This window comes from Diplotaxodon limnothrissa, linkage group LG14, assembly GCF_057381915.1.
Source record: "Diplotaxodon limnothrissa isolate DT_005_m linkage group LG14, D_limnothrissa_male_GT1.1, whole genome shotgun sequence".
Lineage (NCBI taxonomy): Eukaryota > Metazoa > Chordata > Actinopteri > Cichliformes > Cichlidae > Diplotaxodon > Diplotaxodon limnothrissa.
Genome location: NC_140609.1, coordinates 27,349,021 through 27,374,271, shown reverse-complemented (window position 1 = coordinate 27,374,271; position 25,251 = coordinate 27,349,021). Strand labels below are relative to the sequence as shown.

General features: G+C 39.2%; 3 protein-coding genes across 3 annotated transcripts; all 3 read left to right on the top strand.

Moving 5' to 3' along the window:
• The first annotated feature begins 1,693 nt into the window (after positions 1-1,693).
• LOC146619006 (extracellular calcium-sensing receptor-like) lies at positions 1,694-6,538 on the top strand. Its single transcript, XM_085371714.1, has 7 exons — positions 1,694-1,771; positions 3,830-3,960; positions 4,105-4,201; positions 4,964-5,087; positions 5,239-5,711; positions 5,791-5,871; positions 6,182-6,538. Exons 1-7 carry the CDS (start codon positions 1,694-1,696, stop codon positions 6,536-6,538), a joined length of 1,341 nt encoding a protein of 446 aa, XP_085227840.1.
• Positions 6,539-10,485: 3,947 nt separating this feature from the next.
• LOC146619005 (extracellular calcium-sensing receptor-like) lies at positions 10,486-15,641 on the top strand. The gene is made up of 12 exons (XM_085371712.1): positions 10,486-10,675; positions 10,826-10,953; positions 11,039-11,191; positions 11,279-11,426; positions 11,592-11,790; positions 11,950-12,169; positions 12,307-12,437; positions 13,946-14,042; positions 14,202-14,325; positions 14,449-14,921; positions 15,006-15,086; positions 15,285-15,641. The coding sequence occupies exons 1-12, from the start codon at positions 10,486-10,488 to the stop codon at positions 15,639-15,641; spliced, it is 2,301 nt and encodes a 766-aa protein (XP_085227838.1).
• Positions 15,642-20,640: 4,999 nt separating this feature from the next.
• Positions 20,641-24,866, top strand: LOC146619004 (extracellular calcium-sensing receptor-like). The gene is made up of 12 exons (XM_085371711.1): positions 20,641-20,818; positions 20,969-21,096; positions 21,185-21,337; positions 21,451-21,651; positions 21,886-22,022; positions 22,131-22,374; positions 22,515-22,645; positions 22,824-22,920; positions 23,043-23,166; positions 23,282-23,754; positions 23,852-23,932; positions 24,510-24,866. The coding sequence occupies exons 1-12, from the start codon at positions 20,641-20,643 to the stop codon at positions 24,864-24,866; spliced, it is 2,304 nt and encodes a 767-aa protein (XP_085227837.1).
• Positions 24,867-25,251: the final 385 nt, after the last annotated feature.

The window sequence follows — 25,251 nt, the reverse complement described above, 5'->3', positions numbered from 1 at the left end:
GTTAGCTAAAGAGTTGGGATGCTGTGTAAGACATAAATAAAGCTAAAACACAAAGGTTTGGACACCGTTTTGCATGTTTCCCTACAGTAGGGAAACATGCAAAACACCCAGTTTATCTGCAAGCATACAGAGGGGGTACTCTGAGAGGGTAGAAGATGACAACTTTGGAATTCTGCTAGAAACAGTCGATCATATTTGTTTGTCAAAGCTGAATCCAGGGCAAACTACGCTAAATTAGCGTTTTTAGCTAACAGCTACAATAAGATAAGATAAGATAAGATAACCTTTATTAGTCCCACACGTGGGAAATTTGTTTTGTCACAGCAGGAAGTGGACAGTGCAAAAGTTATGAGGCAAAAATTAGAATAAGCATAAAAGTTACTGTACGGCTATCATTTGTTAACATGACGCTTGTTCTTATACATGTAATACATTTATTACCAACCTGAGAGTTTATCTGCTGGTCATTCGACATGACTAATGACTTCTGAAGTCTTAATTCAGCTCAAGACGCTGTAGATTCCCGCTAGTAAAACGTAGTTCTATTAATCTGCGCTTGAACCGGAACCGGATGTAAGTTCCAAAAAAACTGAATTTTGGAACTGAAATTGAATTGTAGAACTGAAACTGAATGGTGAGAAGTGAAACTGAAATTATTCGAGAGCTGAATTTTTAAAGGATAAAATGCAGTTTCAAAGCAAATTAATTCATTTTCAAAATATAAAATTCAATTTCAATTTAGTAATGATCACTTTCAAACCATAAATTGAATTTCAAATTAGACTAATTCAAATTCAGTTTTCAAAAGCATTTATTCAAGTTACAATTCAGATTCAGTCTGAGCAATTCAAATTCAAATTTAACTTATTCAAATTCAGTTTCTGATGGCACAGATTTCTGCCCATACAAGACCAGGTACTTTTGTTCCAGAAAAGATTAAAATGGCAACACACGGTCAAAAAACTGTGTTGCTTCTAGCTTATCCGACTCCCCGACTACTTAAGCATAAATACTTAACAACAAACATGTATATTTCTTCTTTTAATCATTTTACCACTACCAATAAACTATTCTTTAATTGCTCTAAATTGCTTCATCTTACCATGATGATTGTAAAACTCAGAGAAATGGATAGAACAAACGGAATCATTCTTATTAATTTCCTGTGTTTTTGTTTTAATATGTATGACATATTTTATTTTTGTTACCCCTAGGATGACAGTGTTTCAGTTTAATAACTCAAGGTTCAGGTGAACTGTGTTGCATGCAGTTTGCTGTGATTGGGTCATTTTGTGATGACTCACACGAAATGATGTAATGTCAAAAAACATGGCAGTTTTTAATGCACCTCATGAGCCTGTCACAGACTCTGTTGGAGGAGTATTTTTCTCAGCACACATAGTTTTTATGGGGTTACAGTGGATTATGCATTGCACCCTTTTTGATAATTGTGTTTGGCTGCTTTTTTGTATCTTTACTTGTCTTTGTATTGTTTGCGCTGATGTTCCTCAGACTGTAGGTGAAAGAAAACTACTGAGTGTGGAGGGAGATGCTGTGACACAGCCTGGTTTAAGGATCAGAGAAGTGAGAAACGTTAGTTCTAATTTACCTCAGTGTGTAAAGCTGGGAGGCAGCGAGCTCTTAGCCTTGCACTCTGATGGCGATGTTGTCATTGGGGGTTTTTTTCCACTGCATGTTGCATCTAATCCACAGTACAGCTACAACAGCAAACCCCAAACTACACCTTGCAGCCGGTGAGTGCAAAGGTACTGTTAATATCTGCTGATTTTGATACTATTTCCATGTTCCTATGAGGTTGATTTCTGTATGATAAAATAAATACTTTTTCCACTTTTAATTAATTCATTCATTTTTTTAAAGCTTTTATCAACGGGGCTTTCGTTGGATGATGGCTATGATATTTGCAGTGGAGGAAATTAACTGTAATTCAAGTCTGTTACCAGGTGTTAAACTAGGCTACTGGATTATGGACAGCTGTAACCACATCCATAACAGCCTGCAGGCTCTTCTGTCCTTACTCGGTCACTCTAAAGCTATCAGCAGTGTGGTAGAAAACACAGCAGAAACTGACAGTGGTATTGAAATGGAAGCATTAAAGACTGGTGAAACAACACAAAAGGAAAGAATGCTAACACAAAAAAAGGGCTGTATTAAAGCTAATACCACAATGCTGAATAGTCTTAAAAAAACTGTAAATGACATAAAAGTAAATGCAACAGAAGAGACAAAAGCAAACCAGTCATCCACATGTCTGTATTATTCTCCTGTGCCTGCTGTAATTGGTCTTGCATCCTCTTCCCCCACAAGAGCTATAGCTCAAACACTTGGACCTTTTAACATACCACTGGTAATACACCACACAGCTTTGTTTTTTAATGTTATATACTTGATTTGTGTTTTCTCTCAATGATAAAAATGAACTCACTTTCCATCTAGGTGAGTTATTTTGCCACTTGTACCTGTCTTACTGACAAGCGCTTGTATCCATCATTCTTGAGAACTGTGCCAAGTGATGTCTTTCAAGTTAGAGGTCTTGTAAATCTTGTCACTTACTTTGGTTGGTTCTGGGTGGGCACACTAGGCACAACGGTGAGATCAAAATCTTTTTTAAGTGCTATGACATGACTTATAAATCTTTCACATATATATATATATATATATATATATATATATATATATATGTGTGTGTGTGTGTGTGTGTGTATTTATTTATTTATTTATTTTTTCAGGATGACTACAGCCTTTATGGCATACAAGCATTCTCTATTCAATTTAGAAAAGAAGGTGGGTGTGTGGCATATCACCGCACTATCCCAACATCACCCACAGTGGCTGAGATAAAAGAAATAGCAGACAAGCTGCAGAGTTCAACTGCTCGGGTTGTGGTGGTGTTTGCTACAGAAGTGGAACTGCTAGATCTGCTTTTAGAAGTAAGTATGTTTGTTGATTTATTATGTGATTTAAAATAAAACTTTATACTCACATTTTTTTCACATTTTTGATTTTATAAAACTATTATAAGACAGAAACTGCAACATAAATTGTGTCTGTTTTCATGATTACATAATATTATCCAGCTTGCTAGGAGGAATGTGACTGGGATACAGTGGATAGCAAGTGAAGCTTGGGTTACCTCTAGCCGGCTAGCCTCACCTGAATTCCACCCTCTCCTAGTGGGAACACTGGGGTTCTCTTTCCCCGGAGTCAACATCCCAGGCTTTCAAGAGTTTCTTTTGACTGTCCGACCCTCTCCCAAACCAGGAATGGAATTTTTCAATATGTTCTGGGAAGAACATTTTGGTTGCAAGCTAGAATTTGAAAGCCAAAGACCCAAAGACTATGAAGCAAATATTGTTGATAACTTCACTGATATGTATAGTTTTCACTACAACAGGAACGGAGATGATTGTTTATTTAATGGGAGAGTGGAGGAAAAACCCGTGTGCACAGGTTCAGAGGATTTGCGATACACTGACAGCAGTTATAGTGATGTATCTCAGGTTAGAATTTCCTATAATGTGTATAAAGCTGTGTACACCATTGCTCATGCTCTTCACAAATTTTTGAAGTGTGACTCAACAGGACTAAATGAGGGATTATGTGAGATGCACAACTCATTTGCAAATGGTCAGGTAAGTGAAATTATAACAAAATATACCATGAGGATAATGTATACTTTATACTTCATTGATCCCCGTAGGGAAATTCCTCTCTGCATTTAACACATTCACTCAGGGAAGCAGTGTTAATGTGATCTCATGTGTTTTTGTAGGTTTTTAAAATATTTTCTAATGATCTTTTCTTGTAGTTTCTTCAAGATCTGAAAATGGTGAATTTCACTAACCAGTTTGATGAGAAAATATACTTTGACTCGAATGGAGAGCCAGTCCCGCTTTATGACATTGTTAACTGGCAGGAGAGCAGCAAGGATAAAATCAGGTGGAATGTAATACTTCCGCATATAATTGAACAGTGAACGTAATCACCAAAAATATGCAATATTTCTATTTCATGATGCAGTTCTATTGCATGTATTATTTGGTTAGAATGCATTTTGAAATAATTTACCGTTTTTTATCATAGCTTTATCAAAGTTGGAAGCTATGATGGTTCAGTTCCACAAGGACAGCAGTTGAAGATAGTGAAAAACACTATTGTTTGGACAAAAAAGCAATCTCAGGTACGTCAGAGTTAACCTCAAAATATTTATTTTTGTGCCTTTAAATTATTTTTCTTTTACTCTGGACAACAATCTCATAATTCCACTATGTGAAATAATGAAGTTTCCAATCCAATCTAGGATTTCCAATCATGCCAAAAAGTTGGTTCTGTTAATCTGGACATAGTGTTTTTAGTGGGAGAAATGTTTCATCACTCATCCAACTGACTTCTTCAGTCCCACCTGACTGCAGGTTTCCTTACATCTTTCACCATTTTACAATGCTGTGATTGCAGCCATTCCCCAACTCTGCGAATAGTATTCATGGCCATTGATCAATGATAGACAATTATTTGATCAGTGGTTGTTGATCAATTGTGAACAACCACATATTGATGATCAAGAAACTGACCTCACAGCCCGTTGTTCATTCAGTGGGCTAGTTTCAGTCATTGTGCAAAGGTACTGTTTACAAGGTAAGGAACCCTGCAGTCAGCTGAGACTGAGTGACAAAACTTTTCTCCCACTGAAAACGTTACATCCATGTCAACTTTTTGGAATTTACATACCTGGATGATTGAGCATACATCAAGATATTTCATTATGTCAACTCTTAAGGACAAAACAGACAAAACAAAACAAAAAAAACAAAAACAATACTCATTTCTTCATTTGTTTTTTTTTTCTACTTTAAATGGGGAAAAGTCTTTGATACACCATGTCAGTTTGTTAGAAACTGCATATCAATGCCCGTTATTAAACCTTTCTGTGTTCCTTGTTCAGGTTCCTGTATCTCAGTGTAGTGCTCCATGTCCCCCTGGCAGCAGGCAGGCCACGCGCCAAGGAGAGCCCAAATGCTGCTTTGATTGTTTGCCCTGTGCAGATGGAGAGATCAGCAACCAGACTGGTAGCCTATATAAGTTCAAACACACAAACAAACAATATCCTCCTTTAGCATTATGTAGTGCAATCAAGAAGGTCATTACAGTAACAGAAATGTTGCAGAGTGGAAAAATTATGAAAACGTGATCATATATCTGTTTTATTTGTTCCCAAAGGTTCCAGTGAGTGCACAAAATGTCCTGAGTACTTCTGGTCAGACAAAGAAAAAGTGAAATGTGTTGCAGGGGAAGAAGAATTCCTGTCTTTCAGTGACACCATGGGAATCATCCTGGTTGCACTCACCCTGTTGGGATTCTTACTGACTACCATCATCACCATTGTCTTTCACAGTTTCCGCTATACACCCATTGTCAAGGCCAATAACTCAGAAATAAGTTTCTTGCTTCTCCTGTCACTCAAGCTCTGTTTCCTGTGTTCTCTGGTGTTCATTGGTCAGCCGTCTTGGTGGACATGTAGGCTCCGCCAGGCAGCATTTGGGATCAGCTTTGTCCTGTGTTTGTCCTGCCTCCTTGTTAAGACCATTGTGGTCCTCCTGGCTTTCCGGACTAATGTACCTGGTTCCAGGGGTCGGAAGCTGTTTGGTACATCCCAGCAGAGGATTCTGATCATCTGTGCGACAGCTCCTCAGGTAGGACGAACAGTCACTGTCATTTAAAGATCAGTTTGTGTGTTTCTGGTATTCTTCTATCATCCTATCCTCCCCTCAGATTTGTCTCTGTTCTGGCTGGGTGTTGGGAGCACCTCCCTTTCCATTCAGGAACCCAAACTACCAAGCTTTAACTGGAAAAGTGAGTATGAAGAACTGAAAATCTGAATTCTGTAATTTATGTTTTCATATTGCCATCAACCATCACAAAAGCCAGTAACACACAGTAACATAGAGGAACCAAACATAATGATTTAAAATCTCAGTGTATTCATTCTTGTTTGAAATCCTTAGTCTTGTAATTTATTTTCTTGATTTAGTTGATATTGCCATGAACCATCCAAAAAGACGGAATTATCCATATCTGTATCTATATTTATATATGTGGTAAGAGACAAATAAAAAATATTCATAAAAATATCCCTGTTTTTATACTTGTTTAACATCTTTAGATTGTGGTGGAGTGTAAAGAGCCATGGCCTCCTGGGTTCTATCTGCTCCTCGGTTACATTGGCCTACTGGCCTTTGTCTGTCTTCTCCTGGCATTCTTTGGACGAAAGCTACCGGACACATTCAACGAAGCAAAGTTCATCTCCTTCAGCATGCTGATTTTCTGGGCTGTGTGGATTTCTTTTATTCCAGCTTATGTCAGCTCTCCTGGGAAATTTTCTGTGGCAGTGGAAATATTTGCTATCTTAGCATCCAGTTTTGGATTGTTACTATGTATATTTGTCCCCAAATGTTACATTATTTTACTGCACCCTGAAAGGAATATTAAGAAAGGCATGACTGGGAAATATCAAAGATGAACATTTATATTCTCAGTGTTTGTGAGAGTAAACAATTTATACAGTTATCATATTTTAATGTGAAAAAAAATTAAATGTCATATTAGCATTACACTATTGTTAAAAGCTTTTACTTTCCAACCTTGATTTCAGCATTTACTCTGTCCTTCAGGGAGCATTGTTTAAATGTTAGACATAATGAAAAGGGGGGTTAAGCCACCATAGAGAAACCTTTTTAAAAAAAAACAAAAACATTTGAAACCAGGCCAATTTTCTAATTTAGTTATTGTTATATGAACTCACAACTGGTATTGATACTGCACAAACATTTTTCTTTAACTATTTTAAAATTTACTGAAGTCTTTCAAACACAGAAACCATTTACTTCTCTAAAATAAAAGACTAGATATGATGTCTGTTGACAACACCTCTCAAGATTTTCACAATGTGTTTTTTCCTATATACAAATAAAGAATTATAAGAAATGTTATACATTAAATAACCTTGGACGTTTTCCTTATGACAGCTGGGATAGGTTCCAGCACCCCCAGCGACCCTGAAAAGGATAAGTGGACGTGAATGGATGAATGGATGGATGGATTTTCCTCATGATGTGTCTTTTCTTTTCGGTCAGCACAGACAAATTTTTAAATAAATTAACCCAGTTATTAAGTCTATACCACTAATATTCTTTTCTAGACATTCACTGCGGAACAGCTATATGTCTTCAAAATATAAAATAAGCTTCTTGTTATAATACATATTTATGCACTTTATCTACTTGTACACTGTACTCCAGTTATTATAACATAATTTACCTACAGCTTAGTCAATACAAAGCTAAAATATTATTATATAATAATGTATTTGAATTAGTCAAGAAACACTCAACACTGAATAACTGACTGGAGAGACTGACAGCGGTGTTTCGGAGGATCACCAGGAGGCAAAGCAAAGTGGTGATCTTACCAGGAGACCGGCAATAAAACTTTTCTGGAAATTGATAACAGAGGCAGGTGTCCTCCTCTCCAACTGGGAAAGCTCAGACTGACACTGGGGAAATGGAGTCTGTTCAGACTCTGCAATAGCTGGTGCTGACTCTATAACTGAAGTTGAAAACTTTGAGGTTGTAGGAGGTTGGTGATCTTTCTGGGTTCTGGAGAGAGACATTTGGGAGCACAGATAGTTTTAAAAGAGCCCACCAACAATCCAGTATCACAGCAAAACGTGTAATAAACATGCCGGGGTCCATCCCTCAGGTCATCTTTCAGTAATAAGAGCAGAACCCCCTGCTCTTTACACAGTGAACCAAATTTCCATTTGGTATTGGGTGGGTGTGGCCTTATCTTCCGTAGCTTTATTCTACAACACCTATTTCTATAGTAGAATGTGTAAAAATGTGTGTTTAAAATTATGACGTATTTGTGAAATATATAAATAATGATGTACACCTGTATTAAAGATAAAAATTCACTTCTAACATGAGCCAAGCATTTCTTTAAACTTGATTAAATAGCAACCTATTTTCTAAAGTAAATTTTTTTAATGCTCTAACTTTTATTTTTGTCTTTGTCAGTCAATTGTGATTTCCCCCCCTTCATTTTTGTTATGTTTGTCTTTTTAATGCATTAATGAACAGCATTAATGGTTACTATTAAGAGCAAGTAATACAGGAAGCAAGCCATCCATCCAACAAATAAAAGCTAATGTTGACTACTTAACACATGCCACACAAAAGAAAAATAATTGCAGCAAATGTGCCTCATATCAGGAGTTTAGTTTTCACTGACAGTATAGATCAATTCAGCTACAGATACAACTTGTCGTATAAGTTAGTCAGCTATGCGATGCAACATTTGGGTCTCATTTAAATCACACAGCACTTGTAGCCAGTGTCAAGCTGACTTATGGAACTCTGCTCTATGTCTCGCCCACACAACAATAAAATAAGCAAAAAATAATCCAGACTTTTTGGGACTTGCTCTGTGTCTTTGGCTTTCTGAAAAATATGACATAATCAATATATTAACATTTACTGCACATGTGTGAGCAGAATTGTTCATTACTGTGTGAATATGCAGTTACATATTAATTTACTATTTTTGTTACAGTTAAATGAAGTAAATATATACTCAGAAGCCATGAATAGAATAAATATTTTGTTATTAACTTCCCATAGCTTTAAAATAAAATATTTGTGACTTTGTCTTTTATTCTTGTCACCTCTAGGAAGACAGTGTTTGAGTTTTGTAACTTAAGGTTCATGAGAATCATGTCAACCTATCTCTGATTGGGTAATGTCATAATGACTCATCTGGAACAATGCAGTGACTCAAACATCTGAGCTTTTAACTCACTTCATTGGCTTGTCACAGACGCTGTTGGAGGGCCATTGTTTTCAGCATACAGTTTTTTATGGGGTTATGGTCAATTATGTATTCAGCCCTTGCTGGTAAATGTCTTTTAATGCTTTATCTGTTTTGTAATCCTGTTTACATTGTGTTCTCTGACATTTCTCACACTGTAGATGAAGGAAAACCACTAAGAGTGGAGGGACACTCGATTAGAAAAGAAGAGGTTATGAGAGAGACACAGCATAGTTTAAAGATTGGGGATGTGAGAAGTTCTAAATCTAGTTTACCCGATTGTGTAAAACTGGCAGGCAGTGAGCCCTTAGCCCTGCACTCTGACGGTGATATTGTGATTGGAGGATTTTTCCCTCTGCATTATGTTGTGCCAAAACCACAGCAAAGCTATAACAGTGAACCCCAAATTCCACCTTGCAGCGGGTGAGTGTAAGGGTATTATTAATCTATGCTGGATCTTCATTTTGGTTTTTTTCTCCCTTAGATATGAATGAATGAAATATCAGTATTTTATAAAAAACTATATCAGTTGCTATGCTGCTATGCTATGTTTACATGGAATTGTGGCACTGTGACTGATGAACAAATGTAAATTATATTTATATTACATAATTTTTTATCATAATTTTTTTAATTAATTTAATTTCTTTATACTAAAAATTTAAATACTTCCATCCATCTTCATCCGCTTTATCCGAGGCCGGGTCGCGGGGGCAGCAGCCTAAGCAAAGAGGCCCAGACCTCCCTCTCCCCAGCCACCTCCTCCAGCTTATCCGGGGGAATACCAAGGCGTTCCCAGGCCAGCCGAGAGATATAATCTCTCCAGCGTGTCCTGGGTCTGCCCCGGGGCCTCCTCCCGGTGGCACATGCCTGGAACACCTCACCCAGGAGGCGCCCAGGGGGCATCCTTGTCAGATGCCCGAACCACCTCAGCTGGCTCCTTTCGATGTGGAGCAGCAGCTGCTCTACTCTGAGCCCCTCCCGGATGCCCGAACTTCTCACCCTATCTCTAAGGGAGAGGCCAGCCACCCTTCGGAGGAAGCTCATTTCTGCCGCTTGTATCCGCGATCTCGTTCTTTCGGTCACTACCCACAGCTCGTGGCCATAGGTGAGGGTAGGGACGTAGATCGACCGGTAAATTGAGAGCTTCGCTTTTACACTCAGCTCCCTCTTCACCACGACGGACCGGTGAAGCGTCCGCATTACTGCAGCTGCAGCCCCAATCCGTCTGTCGATCTCCGGCTCCCTTCTCCCATCACTCGCGAACAAGACCCCGAGATACTTGAACTCCTCCACTTGTGGCAGGAACTCATCCCCGACCCGGAGTGGGCACTCCATCCTTTTCCGGCTGAGAACCATGGCCTCAGATTTGGAGGTGCTGATCCTCATTCCCGCTGCTTCACACTCGGCTGCGAACCGTTCCAGTGCGAGCTGGAGGCCTTCACCCGATGAAGCCAACAGAACCACATCATCTGCAAAAATCAGAGATGAGATTCTGAGGCCACCAAAGCGAAAGCCCTCCGCCACTTGGCTGCGCCTAGAAATTTAAATACTTTTTAAAAAAAAAATGTCTGCAGCTTTCATGAAAGACCCTTTCGATGGATGATGACAATGGTGTTTGCAGTGGAGGAAATTAACCATAATTCAAGTCTGTTACCGGGTGTTAAACTAGGCTACAGGATTATGGACAGCTGCAACTATATCCATAACAGCCTGCAGGCTCTGTATTCTTTGCTCACTCACTCAAAAGCTGTTAGCAGTGAGGGAGAAAAAACAGCAGAAATTGAAAACAGTGGTATTGAAACAAAGCAATCAAAGACTGTGGCAATAACAGCCAAGTCAAAAATACTAACCATACTGAAAGAGAGAAGTGCTGAAGTTAAGACAGCAATTCAGCACAATCTTGGAAACACTGAAAATGACATAAAAGTAAATGCAACAGAAGAGATAAAGGCAAGACAATCTTCCACATGTCTGTATTATTCTCCTGTGCCTGCTGTGATTGGTCTTGCATCCTCGTCCCCTACAAGAGCTGTAGCTCAAACACTTGGACCTTTCAATATACCACTGGTAATTATCTGTACAACTTTGTTTAATAATGTTATGTGTTTGGTTTGTGTCTCAATAATATAGAAAGAACTTGCTCTCCTTCTAGGTGAGTTATTTTGCCACTTGTACCTGTCTTAGTGATAAGCATTTGTACCCATCATTCTTGAGAACTGTGCCAAGTGATCTCTTTCAAGTTAGAGGTCTCGTAAATCTTGTCACTTACTTCGGCTGGTTCTGGGTGGGCACAATAGGAGCTACGGTGAGTCCAAAACATTTTTAAATGCTACAATGGGACACTTTTAGACAGCAACATGGTTTATAAATGCTTTCTGTATATACATTTCAGGATGACTACAGCCTTTATGGCATCCAAGCATTCTCTAATCAGTTTAGAAGGCAAGGTGGATGTGTGGCATTTCAAACTGGAGAGCTCAACTGCTCGGGTTGTCGTGGTCATTACTGCAGAAGTAGATGTATTGCATCTGTTCTCAGAAGTTAGTATCTTGATTGATGTATTTTGTAAATAATAACATCTTAATTAATAATGTAACAAATCCTATTTTGGGTATTTTTAAGTATATACGTGAATAGTCTTCACAGTTGTTTATGTTTGCCTTTCCAGCTAGCTCAAAGGAATGTAACAGGGATACAGTGGATAGCAAGTGAAGCCTGGGTGACCTCGAGCTGGCTGGCCTCACCTGACTTCCACTTTCTCCTGGAGGGAACACTGGGCTTCTCCTTCCCTGGAGTCAGCATTCCTGGCTTGAAAGAGTTTCTTTTGAATGTCCGACCCTCTCCCAAACCAGGAATGGAATTCATCAATATGTTCTGGGAAGAGCAGTTTGGGTGTAAGCTGGAGTTTGAAAGAGACAGAGCCAAAGAATATGAAGTGAATACTCTGGAAAGATTGAATTATATGGATACTTTGAATTACAAACTAAGCTCTCAAAACAATTCTAGCTATATGGTTGGGCTTACCGTTGGACCAAAAAGATTGTTTAATATGTCAGCTGATAGAAATTATGCAGGTTCTTTGGCAAAACCTGTATGCACAGGTTCAGAGGATCTGAGACAGACTGACAGCAGTTATAGCGATGTATCTCCGGTCAGAATATCCTATAATGTGTATAAAGCTGTGTACGCTGTTGCCCATGCTCTGCACACTTTCTTAAACTGTGACTCTGTGGGACATAATAAGGGGTTGTGTGAGAAACACAGATCATTTTCGAATGGTCAGGTAATTGAAACAATCACAAAATATCCAAATCATAATTCATGTGATTTTTTTTTCTTTCGATTTTGTAATTTTTAAAAAAAATATTTTTTGTTTGTTTCGTTTAATATTTTATTTTTTATAATTCTCTTCTGATGTAGTTTCTTCAACATCTGAAGATGGTCAATTTCACCAACCAGTTCAATGAGAAAGTATATTTCGACTCCAATGGAGAGCCAGTCCCTCTCTATGACATCATTAACTGGCAGAAGGACAGCAAAGACAAAATGAGGTTTAGTATAACTTTTAAGTGAACATTACATGTGAAATACTGTATGTATTAATCCTAATTTGAACTATGAACACCTACTCTAAAAACTGTCGTAGATTTAACTGTCCATTAAGCTGGAGTGAATAAATAGGTGTTTTAAATTACAGTTTTTATAGCGCAGGTAGTGTAATCATTCCGGGTACAGAATTTAATGTCCATAACTAGATTGGTTGCTGCTAATTGTCACGGTATGGCATGGCACACCGTGGAAGGAGTGGGGAAGGAGGACCCAGGCGCGGTGCTCTATGTACAAACAGTGTTTATTTACAGAGTGAAAACAACGTAACAATAAATCCCCGTGTTCTCCCAGACTCCCGTGTCGTGTCTCCCGTGAATAGTCCGTGTGCTCTCTGCTCCCGTGTCAGCACCCCCCGGTGCTCGCTGCTCTCCGTGCCTTCCACGCTCTTCCTGCGGGAAACAATAGCGCAGCTGTCAGGACACTCAGAAATGGCAGGCATACACTTTCTGACTAAACTTAGACAGGGTGACTAACGTGGAGTCTCATGCAATGATCCCGCGTCGGTGGGAGCTCCAAGACTCTCTTAAGTAGCTCCCCCGACGAGGCCTGATCAGCAGCAGGTGTGTGGCTTCGGGTGTGGCCAGTCCCCTAGCAGGGCCACACACCCCAGGCCTGACGGCGCCTATAAACAAGTACTCAGACACACAGCCACCCACACACACACATATGTACAAGCACAGAGAAGGGGAAGCAACACCAACAATACATAATAATAACACAGGTCCATGACTGCCCCGGGGTCCTGGGTCGCCCAGTCCCAGGACCCTGACACTAATAGTTCAATGATAGTTTATGTTGGTTAACTTGTGACCGAACCAACAGCTCAATGTTAAGAAGGAAACTAAACCAAAAAACAGTTTTGGGGAGGTCACTTTAGGCTTCAGCAACGAATATAATGTTACAAACATGGAAAGACTGTCATTTCACTTTCACTCATTGTATCTTTTAATTCAATAAAAGGACTAGATGTTACAATCCCTGATAATGCATTTCTTCAAATGGAGAAAGTCTTGAGGGATGGCTACTATGAGGAAAGGCAGCCTGGAAACTTTACCAGCGGGACACATCGTTGTGTGCCTCAACTTCACAGGGTGTTTCATTATCACAAGCTATTTTGCCATTTTTCAGTAAAAATCAATCATATCATATCAAAATCATATATAGATACATATATAGATATATGATTGATTTTTACTCTAATCTTTAAAATGTATTTGTTATTGTCACTGTAGAGGGTGTTCAAAAGGGTGTAACTAATGCACTGTGTACTGTGAATTCATGGACAATTTTAAATCTGTGACACTTTGTTAGAATAGGTTTCTGTGGACAAAGTCTTTTATGTCCCTTTGAAAGATCTGTCTGTTACAACAACCATGAACAAGAAGTTATGGGTATTTACTTTATAACCCAAAACTTTGGTTTGGTTTTATTCTGAAATATTTCAAGCTAGATTTATCAAAGTTGGAAACTATGATGGTTCAGCTCCCCATGGCCAACAGTTGCAGATAATGAAGAACACTATTGTATGGACAAAAGGAGAGAGGCAGGTAGGTTATAATTATTGTAAATGTATTTCTTATGCCACTTTAAAATTAAACATTTTAAGCTGTTGAAAATTATTTGATCAACTATGTCAAATACTCAGTAAGAAAATATTACAACCTATTGATTCACATTATTATATCTTTTTTCTGTTCCTTGTTCAGGTTCCTGTATCTCAGTGTAGTGCTCCATGTCCCCCTGGCAGCAGGCAGGCCACACGCCGAGGAGAGCCCAAATGCTGCTTTGATTGTTTGCCCTGTGCAGATGGAGAGATCAGCAACCAGACTGGTAGCCCATATCATATTAAAGAATGAAAATGTTGCACTGTTAAAAAGTATTGAAAAAATATTGATTAGTTCCTGAATTTTAATCCACATATGTCTTGTTGTCTTGTGTTCTCTGCTCCCAAAGGTTCCACTGATTGCATAAAATGTCCTGAATACTACTTGTCAGACAAAGACAAGGTGAAATGTGTTGCAGGGGAAGAAGAGTTCCTCTCTTTCTATGATGCCATGGGTATTATCCTGGTTGCACTCACCCTGCTGGGATTCATCTTGACATCCATCATCACCATTGTGTTTCACAGTTTCCGCTTTACACCCATCGTCAAGGCCAACAATTCAGAAATAAGTTTCTTGCTTCTCCTGTCACTCAAGCTCTGTTTCCTGTGTTCTCTGGTGTTCATTGGTCAGCCGTCTTGGTGGACATGTAGGCTCCGCCAGGCAGCATTTGGGATCAGCTTTGCCCTGTGTTTGTCCTGCGTCCTTTTTAAGACCATTGTGGTTCTCCTGGCTTTCCGGACTAATGTACCTGGTTCCAGGGGTCGGATGCTGTTTGGTACAGCTCAGCAGAGGATTCTGATCATCTGTACCACAGCTCCTCAGGTGGGAAAGATATCAAACTGTCAGCAAATTATAATGTCAGTTTTTGTAGCCACTTTCTGTAACTATTATTTTATGCTGCTCCAGATTTGTCTCTGTGCTGGCTGGGTGCTAGCCGCACCTCCGTTCCCATTCAGGAATCCAAACTACCAAGCTTCAACTGGAAGAGTGAGTAGGAAGTACTAAAACACTAATTGTTGCAATTTCTATTCTTGGACGTTAATATCACTAAGTTATACAGTAAGATGTCTTCAAATCCTATAGAAGGGGACTTCAGTGATTAGTGTAGACATCAGAGCAGAAACAAATAAATCATATAAAATGAACCATTTCTCTGTATACATACTAATTGTTAGATTATATTAGATTGTGGTGGAGTGTAAAGAGCCATGGCCTCCTGGATTCTACCTGCTCCTTGGTTACATTGGCCTGCTCGCCTTTGCCTGTCTTCTCCTGGCATTTCTTGGACGAAAACTACCAGACACGTTCAACGAAGCAAAGCTCATCACCTTCAGCATGCTAATTTTCTGGGCTGTGTGGATTTCTTTCATTCCAGCTTATGTCAGCTCTCCTGGAAAGTTCTCTGTGGCAGTGGAAATATTTGCTATATTATCATCCAGTTTTGGATTGTTACTATGTATTTTCATCCCCAAATGTTACATTATTTTACTACGACCTGAGAGAAATATCAAGAAAGGCATGACTGGAAAATATTCAAGATGAATTTTTTATTTCTATTTCAGAGTAAAAAAAAATAAATTCTTATATTTTAATGTGAAAAAAAGAAAAACTTTGTGTTTATTGTGTTGGAAAACCCAGTTGTGTTTAAGTTTAATACTGTAGTAATCACTTATAATGTTTGAATGTGAAAGTAAATAAAATATCATCTGAAACATGTTTCAGTGATTCTGGATGTTTTTCTTCTCTTGTTAGTTCTGTTACTTGTTTTAACTAAAATTATTTGTTAAAAGCTATTATTTTCTACCTCATCTACAGCCCAACTGTGTGCAACACGATCCTGCTTACACATGGATTCAGTCAGCCCCAAAGTGATTAAACCACCAACAGTCTCTGTACTGTCCACACACGTCTTAGATAAAACAAAAGCCCTGCCTAGTGAGGCAAACACTGTGTTAAACACTAACATGGTTAGCATGTTGGACTGTTCTTGGTGTTGGTATGTGTGTGTCTGTGTGTGTCTGTGTCGGTGTGTGTTTGTGTGTGTGAGATATCTGCAGATTCTGGTAAGAGGAAGCCTGCAGCTCCTTTCAGATCTCATGAGTGGAACAAGCTCTAACTGCAGCCCAAATGTGTAACATGGGAAGCAGTTGAGTGATTTAGAGCACTGCAACAATACAGGCAAGCCAGCTGTGAAAAGTGGATATAAAAAGTTCCAGTTCTAGCCATTTATACCTAAATCTTAAAATCTGTGTGTGGGAAAAACTGTTTCTTTGTTATATATGTCAAAAACATGATTTTTAGGCAACCTGACTGGTTCTTAGGTTGTTCTTCTGAGTTGCAAATAATGATTTTGGGTTTAATTGTCTAAAAGGATGTCTAAACACCTGGAACTATGTTGTTAAAGTTAAAATTCTTAAGATTGTTTTTTTAATGCCACAGTTTATGACCATTTATTCATTGCACTGATTGGCTGTAACAATCAATTTATTTTTCAATATATATATATACTATATATATTACTTCAACTATTACTGGATAAAAAAGATGCTTTGTAAAAAGCATTTTTAAAATGTAAGCAATGAGCTGTTTAATTTGGTTCACAGTACACAGCTCTACCTGCTGTTAGAACATTCAGCACAGAGGGATTTTCAAATACAGCTTATTGAATAAATGAGTCAATATTTACCCCAAATTTTGAGTTTTGTCTAGTTTTTACAGTTGTTGACATCAAATCGAGGTTGCAGGTTATTTAGCAATTAAAGAAAGGCTTTTCTCAAAAACGTAACCAGAGAAATTAAAAGGAATATTTAGTGTTGAATTTCTATGTTACCTCCAAATATGGATACGTTTTAGCTGATTATACATATTTATTTTGTTGTACACTTTAATACACTTACTATAATACCAGTTGTATACAACTGTCACAGTTCATTCAAATCCAAAATATATTAGAACTGATGAAGAAACCCTTAACATTAAAAGACAGTTATTTTAATGACAGCAAATGCATTTTAGAGACTGACCAAGAGGTAAGGCAGACTGGAAAGCCTGATCAGGAGGTTCGATCAAACTTTAGCTATTGGACACATGGCCTCACATTTGACTCTAGAATATTTTTGTTACGGTTCTGGGTCCGTTGGACCCAGTATGTTGAGTTTATTCTATTTCGGTTTAATTCTGCTTCATGGATTGTTTTCTTATTCTCGTAGTAATGATGATGATTATTATTAGTTTCTTGTTTCTGTTTATCCCTGCTTAAGGATTTGTTCTCGGTTATATCTCACGTTTAGTTTAGTTCACGTTCCATGTGTCATTCTGTCTGTCTGTCTCACAGTGTCAAGTCTGCGTGCTTGTTTAGTAATTCATGTTTCCTGTTTTATTGTGAAAGTCTTTGTCTTATGTTAGTGTGTGCAGCTTGGTTCCCCCCCCCCCCGTCTCGTTACCCTGATCTCTCCCAGCTGTGTCTCCCTCCTGTTGCCCATTCCCTGATTACCACCCTGTGTATATTAGCCCTGTGTTTTCCTGTGCTCAGTGTCATGTTGTACCCTCAGATTATGCCTGTGTGTTCCTGGTCTCCGGTTTCAGTGGTCACTTCACGTTTGGTTTTCATGTCAGCAATAAAGCTAAGGTTCTGATTCACAATTCTGTGTTCGAGTCCTATGCTTGGATCCTCCTCTCCGCCTGCCCGCACACAGAGCCCTGACAATTTTAGGGCCACTTGCCCCTCCCTTTCTTCCCTCCCCATCCTCAGCTGCCTCCCTATTCCCGCTCTACCACACCCACCCACACACGCAGGGTTTGGGGTGCTGGTATGTCACCAGGGTGCAGGGGAGGCACTCCCCCTCTGTCCCCTTCTGGCCGCCTGTGCCTCAATTTTATTCTGTAACCTAGACATCCACATTACTCACACTCTCACATAACACATACATATAGGGCCTTGGGGGTGGGCACGTTTTACAGCATCCAGAGGATAGTAGGTGTATTCCAACCCACCTCTGGCGCTGGTGCCCTACCCTCATTTTTAAATGCATATAGACACTGAGGGTTTTCGGGAGGAGCCGTGCTGCTCTCTGATAGGAAGCAGGAACCATGCTCTCCTGTGTTTTAAATGCACTTTAGAACTGCACACAGCAACACTACATATGGTGGAGGGAGGTTTGGGGTCTTCACTCACCCCGGTTCTGTTAGCCGTCAGGGCTGGGGGGCTAGGAGGAGGTGCTGGCCGTCAGATTGGAGTCTGGGATGCGGGGCATCCCTGCTACTGCAGATAAGGGGGTGGTCCGCTTGCCTCCACCCCAGAGAGAAGGGTTACATCTCCTGGGTCTAGGTGCGGCTTGCCCCTCTGGGGGCGGGGTTTACCTGGACCTGGGATATAGAGTATGTTTGGGGAGTGTGACTGTCTGTGCAGTGTCTATTTGTGTCTGTCTACATGTTGGGTGAGTGCTGAGTATTTGGTTGTGTATATGGTGGTGGGAATGCACGTTTGTGTCCGCGTGCGCCTGTTCGTCTGTGTCTATATGTCAGGTTGGGTCTTAGACTCAACCTCTCTGGGTACATCTCAGGCCCTCTAAAGTACGGAGGCCTATCTCCCCTCACCACACTCCCTGCCGGTGGCTGATGCCCTCAGACGTTGGTGTGTTGGTGGTTCTTGTCGACTGGGGCTGGGTGCTCACGTATGTACCGGCTCACTCCTGATGGCCGATTGGCAGGGCCTGGTGCCTGTGGCCTGGCTGGGCAACCCCCTCTGGCCTCTGCTCCGTAGCTGCTGGGTGACCTCTCCTTTGGGGCTCTACTCAGCTCTTCCCAGGAGGGTGGCACGGTTCCCCCCCTTTGGTGGTCCTCCTCGGGTCCTCGTACTCTGGGGCCTCTGGATGTCTGGGGCCTGGATCTCCTCCATACCTGCTTCATACCCTGGTGGACAGGGCTATGGCTCCCCACACTCCCTAGCAGATCGTTACATGCAGAAACCTTTGGAATACAAGCATGCTGATCCACACAGGTGTGCACACAGGTGTACACACGGGTGTTCACAGACACGGACTACACCTTTCGTGGCTGCTACCTCAAAGCACATTGTGTGCTGTCTATCTTGCGTGCTGCACAATAGCGTTTAATATTTAGTATCTACTGTTATTTTCTGCTAGCTAGTTTATTGTGATGGTGCTGTATTTATTATGTTGCTCTTTTTTGTTTGTTTTCTCTTCTGTTTTTTCTCTCTCTCCATACAGGTGATCCAGGTGTTTTGTTTGTTTTTCTTTCTTTCTTCCCCCCTTTCTCACCGTCTCGTCTCCCCTCTGTTTTTCTTTCTCTCCCTCTCTTTATTTCATTCTCTCTCCCTGTCCTGTCCCCCAGTCATGTCTGTCCCGTTTGTAGCAACCGAAAATAAAATAAAATAAATACATAATTATAATAAAGGTCAATCAAATGGACCAATATAGAAAGGCCATGATGATCCACTTGGCATCTTTCTTGGCCTTAAGACAACAATTCTGATGGCTAAAGATCCAAATGGGACAAAAAGAAAAAAAAAAATTTAAAAAAAAAAAAAAAAAACACCTGTTGCTACAGTTATAATATTACCACATTATAGTATGAGGTGTCAGGTGTCCTGTAACATTTGGACCGCATTTAGCTACCATAACACTTTCTGTACCTAGTGTTTAGCTCACTGCATGATTTCTGCTGTGCATCTGGCCATAGAACCATAGCTGAGCAAACATTAACAAGACATTATGGCACTTGTGGAGTGTGACTTCACTTGGGTTTTCTAAAAAATATAATGAGATGAAGACATTAACTTTTGCTGAGTACATGTTGAGCTATCCTCTCTCCCATGTGTCTGTGTCACTCTGATTGGTTAATCTCATGATGACTCATATGAAAAAATGTATTGACAAATGCATTGAGTATTTAACTCTCCTCATTAGTCTGTTACGGAGTATGTTAGAAAACCAAAGCCAGGAAACTGTTTTCAGCACACAAAGTTTTTATACAACAGAAGATGCATTCAATCCTTTTTAGTAATTGTCTTTGGCTGCTTTTTTATCTCTTTTTAAATCCTGTTTGTATCATGTTCTCTGATGTTCCTCAAACTGTAGTTGAAAGAAAACCAAAAAGGATGGAGGGAGATGTTATGAGGAAAGAAGAGGCTCTGAGAGAACCACTGAGTGGTTTACGGAAAGGGGAAGTGAAAAGTGAGGATTTCAGTTTACCTGAGTGTACAAAACTGGCCAGCAGCAAGCCCGTAGCCTTGCACTCAGATGGTGATGTTGTGATTGGAGGATTTTTCCCTCTACATTATGTTGCATCTAAGCCAGAGTACAGTTACAACAGTAAACCTCAAGTTACATCTTGCTGTGGGTGAGTGTTAATATTTCTATCTTATTTTTTTCTTTTAATGTCTCAATGTTTAAAAACAAAAGAGAAAGAGAAAACAAGATTTGGGGTTTTGATAATATTCCTGTGATTTGTGTATCACTTTAGATAATTTATTTATTTACATTTATTGTTTGTCAGCCTTTACCACACCGTGTTTCACTGGATGATGACCATGGTTTTCACTGTGGATGAAATTAATCGTAATTCAAGCCTATTACCAGGTGTTAAACTAGGCTACAGAATTATGGACAGCTGTGACCATGTCCACACCAGTCTGCAAGCACTTTTTTCCTTAATCAGTTACTCCAAAACTGTGAAACAAACAGCAGAAACTGAAAACAGCAGAATTCAAATGGAGGGATTAAACATGGCAGGGATAAAAAGGAAGCCTGGGATCCTTTTCTCTGTAGAAAAAAGACATGCTGAAGTTAACATGTCAAAGCCTAGGACTCTTAAAGACGCAGAAAATTACATGAAAGAAAAATTAACAGTAGAAATGAAGACAAGGGAGTATTCCCCCTGTCTGAATTATTCTCCGGTGCCTGCTGTGATTGGTCTTGCATCATCTACCCCTACAAGAGCTGTAGCTCACACGCTTGGCCCTTTCAACATACCTCTGGTAATAAATTGCTTAATCACGTTTAATAATAATTTATGTTTAGAGTTTGTTTTAATTCAATATCATAAAATAACCTTTCTCCTTATAGGTGAGTTATTTTGCCACTTGTAGCTGTCTTACTGACAAGCATTTGTACCCATCATTCTTGAGAACTGTGCCAAGTGATCTCTTTCAAGTTAGAGGTCTCGTAAAGCTTGTTACTTTCTTTGGCTGGTTCTGGGTGGGCACAATAGGAGCTACGGTGAGATAAAGACTTTAATAAATCTCCAGCTAATCAGTCATATACAGGGCACAAAAAGAATCGTTAATATACACAGACATGACTTACAAGTTCTTTTTGGGGATACATTTCAGGATGATTACAGTCTTTATGGTATCCAAGCATTCTCTATTCAGTTTGGACAACAAGGTGGGTGTGTGGCATTTCATCTCACGATCCCGACATCACCCACAGTCGCTGAGATACAAAAAATGGCAGACAAACTCCAGAGGTCAACAGCTCGGGTTGTGGTGGTATTTGCCAAAGACGTAAATTTGCTAGATTTGTTTTCAGAAGTAAGTATCTCAGTTTTCTGTGGCTTTCCCTATATTGTGACACATTTTGTAGTGTTTTAAGCTATATTATGAAAAGATAGGTATTTCAAATTAATTGTTTTCACATTAATCATCATTTCTTTCTGTTTCATCCAGCTTACTCAGAGAAATATGACAGGGATACAATGGGTAGTCAGCGAAGCCTGGATGACCGCTACTCAGCTGACCACTCCTGACTTCCATAATCTTCTAGAGGGAACACTGGGTTTCTCCTTCCCTGGAGTCAGCATCCCAGGCTTGAAAGAGTTTCTTCTGAATGTCCGACCATCTCCCAAACCAGGAATGGAGTTGGTCAATGTGTTCTGGGAAGAATATTTTGGTTGTAAGCTAGAGTTTGAAAGAGACAAAAGTGAAGAATATGAAACTAATACTTTGAAAAACTACAAACTAGGCTCTCAAAACAATTCTGGTTTCATAGTCAGGCTTACTGTTGGGCAAAGTTCATTTAATATGTCTGTTGATAAAAGTAATGAAGGCGCTCTGAAAAAAACTGTATGCACAGGTTTAGAGGATCTGAGTTACACAGATAGCAGTTATAGTGATGTATCTCAGGCCCGAATATCCTATAATGTGTATAAAGCTGTGTATGCCGTTGCCCATGCTCTGCACACTTTCTTAAACTGTAACTCAACAGGACCTACCAGGGGATTGTGTGAGATGCACAACTCATTTACAAACGGTCAGGTAGCTGAATAAGTTCATTTGTATGTCAAATAATGTTAAATATGTTAATCAAGCTTCACATGTTTGGGTTTTTTTTTATTTCATGATTTATTTGTATCAGGTTTATTATTAACATTTTTTTAAAAATCTTTTTTATGTAGTTTCTTCAATATCTGAAAATGGTGAATTTCACCAACCAGTTTGATGAGAAAGTATATTTTGACTCCAATGGAGAGCCAGTCCCTCTCTATGACATCATTAACTGGCAGAAGGACAGCAAGAATGAAATTAGGTGAAATGCCATACTTCAAGCTAACTTTTTAACTTTTTGTGAAGATGATCATAAGTCAAGAACTACACTTGTTGTATACATTTAAGGATACCAATATTGTTTTTTAATGTAATGTTTTTACATTTATTGTTTTGACTGACTGCATTGCATTGAAATTATCTCTTCTTTTTTCTACTAGTTTTGTCAAGGTAGGAAATTATGATGGTTCAGCTCAGGAAGGACAACAGCTGCAGATACTGAAGAACACTATAGTATGGACAACAAGACAGTCACAGGCAGGTCGTAGTTATCCCAAACCTATTATTTATGTTACTTTAAATGGTGAAAAGTCTTTGGTAACCATGTCAAACAACCTATTGATTCACATTATTATATCGTTTTTCTGTTTCTTGTTCAGGTTCCTGTATCTCAGTGTAGTGCTCCATGTCCCCCTGGCAGCAGGCAGGCCACACGCCAAGGAGAGCCCAAATGCTGCTTTGATTGTTTGCCCTGTGCAGATGGAGAGATCAGCAACCAGACCGGTAGCCCATATATTTTTTTTTCCAAAATGCTATTAAAGTTATTTAAAATGACAGATATGTAATGAATAGTTTCTGACTGTTTACATGCATATTTCTGTGCTCTGTGTTTTCAAAGGTTCCACTGAATGTATTAAATGTCCTGAGTACTTCTGGTCAGACAAAGAAAAAGTGAAATGTGTTGCAGGCGAAGAAGAATTCCTGTCTTTCAGTGACACGATGGGAATCATCCTGGTAGCAATTACCTTGCTGGGTTTCATACTGACCACCATCATCACCATTGTGTTTCACAGTTTCCGCTTTACACCCATCGTCAAGGCCAACAATTCAGAAATAAGTTTCTTGCTTCTCCTGTCACTCAAGCTCTGTTTCCTGTGTTGTCTGGTGTTCATTGGTCAGCCGTCTTGGTGGACATGTAGGCTCCGCCAGGCAGCATTTGGGATCAGCTTTGTCCTGTGTTTGTCCTGCCTCCTTGTTAAGACTATTGTGGTCCTCCTGGCTTTCCAGACTAATGTACCTGTTTCCAGGGGTCGGATGCTGTTTGGTACATTCCAGCAGAGGATTTTGATCTTGTGCACTACAGCTCCTCAGGTGAAAGGGAGAAAAAATGTCTGCAACTTTCACATCAGTTTGTTTACATTGTATAGTTTTAGATTGTGTTCTTCTGTTGTTTTACCCCAACCTTTAGATTTGTCTCTCTACTGGCTGGGTGTTGGGTGCACCTCCCTTTCCATTTAGGAATTCAAACTACCAAGTTATAACTGGAAAAGTGAGTAAGAAAACTGTTTCTGTATTTTCTTATAAAGCCTGCCTAAAATATTGCAAATGGACATATGATATATTTTTCAAATATATAATTATTATTTAAAAAAAAAAAAAGTATCTCAAAAACAATAGGATGGGGGCAAAAAAAATGTCTTGCAATTTCCTTATACATTGATGGTGTCATAGCCACTATAAATAGGCCTTTCACAATCTTTGTGAAATTCATTGTTGCCATTAAGTTTATAATTCGCTAAAATGGTACATTTGAGCAGTTTAAAGAATCAGTCTTTTTTTTCTATATAATTCTATATGTTCTACTGTGAATAAAGTGTTTGTACTTTTTAATCTATAAGATTCATAAATTAAATTCTTTCATCTACCCTTATTTACATTTTACATAATCAACTTTTTGGGAATTAGTTTTGTATTTATTTTCATATTGTCGTTAACCATCAACATAATAAAATCTTACACACGGGGACTTTAATGGGTAAAGTAGACACAAAAGAGTAAATAATTATAATCACATAAAATGTACCATCTCTCAAAATCCATTCTAACAAATTTCTGGACATCTTTAGATTGTTGTGGAGTGTAAAGAGCCATGGCCTCCTGGGTTTTACCTGCTCCTTGGTTACATTGGCCTACTGGCCTTTGCCTGTCTTCTCCTGGCATTCTTTGGACGAAAGCTACCGGACACATTCAACGAAGCAAAGTTCATCTCCTTCAGCATGCTGATTTTCTGGGCTGTGTGGATTTCTTTCATTCCAGCTTATGTCAGTTCTCCTGGGAAATTTTCTGTAGCAGTGGAAATATTTGCTATCTTAGCATCCAGTTTTGGGTTGTTACTTTGTATTTTTGTGCCCAAATGTTACATCATTTTACTGCACCCTGAAAGGAATATTAAGAAAGGCATGACTGGAAAAAATCCAAGATGAACGTTTATATTTTGCATTCTTTCTCAGAGTTAATAATTTATAATTGTATTATGCCACATGATACCACATACCATACCACATGAGATGTGTCCCCCCCCCCCCCCAATACTTATATTATTCAATTACTTGTGACTTCAGTCGCAAAAAGCTTATACCTTATCTGTAATGTAATGTGGACTTTAATGTACTCTGTCCTTTAGGGGGCATTTTATAAATGTTCGATAACCTCAACAACAGCATTAAGGAAACTTGTAAATATCCCTCAAATCTTCCCTCTTTTTCATTCAATAATGTCTCAAGTTGATGGTGCATGGGTTTTGAAAATTCATATTACTTTCACATTCAAAATTTTCCTGATTCCCCTATCACATGAGAAACTTTGCCT

Excerpts from the sequence above, each read along its gene's own strand:
- LOC146619005 (XM_085371712.1), top strand. The coding sequence starts at position 10,486 with ATGATGACAATGGTGTTTGCAGTGGAGGAAATTAACCATAATTCAAGT. Across the intron at positions 11,192-11,278 it reads TGGGCACAATAGGAGCTACG|GATGACTACAGCCTTTATGG; the intron begins GTGAGTCCAAAA and ends TATACATTTCAG. Across the intron at positions 14,326-14,448 it reads AGAGATCAGCAACCAGACTG|GTTCCACTGATTGCATAAAA; the intron begins GTAGCCCATATC and ends CTGCTCCCAAAG.
- LOC146619006 (XM_085371714.1), top strand. The coding sequence starts at position 1,694 with ATGTTGCATCTAATCCACAGTACAGCTACAACAGCAAACCCCAAACTA. Across the intron at positions 4,202-4,963 it reads GGACAAAAAAGCAATCTCAG|GTTCCTGTATCTCAGTGTAG; the intron begins GTACGTCAGAGT and ends TTCCTTGTTCAG. Across the intron at positions 5,712-5,790 it reads TCTGTGCGACAGCTCCTCAG|ATTTGTCTCTGTTCTGGCTG; the intron begins GTAGGACGAACA and ends TCCTCCCCTCAG.
- LOC146619004 (XM_085371711.1), top strand. The coding sequence starts at position 20,641 with ATGATGACCATGGTTTTCACTGTGGATGAAATTAATCGTAATTCAAGC. Across the intron at positions 20,819-20,968 it reads AACAGCAGAAACTGAAAACA|TAGAAATGAAGACAAGGGAG; the intron begins GCAGAATTCAAA and ends AAAAATTAACAG. Across the intron at positions 22,646-22,823 it reads GACAGCAAGAATGAAATTAG|TTTTGTCAAGGTAGGAAATT; the intron begins GTGAAATGCCAT and ends TTTTTCTACTAG.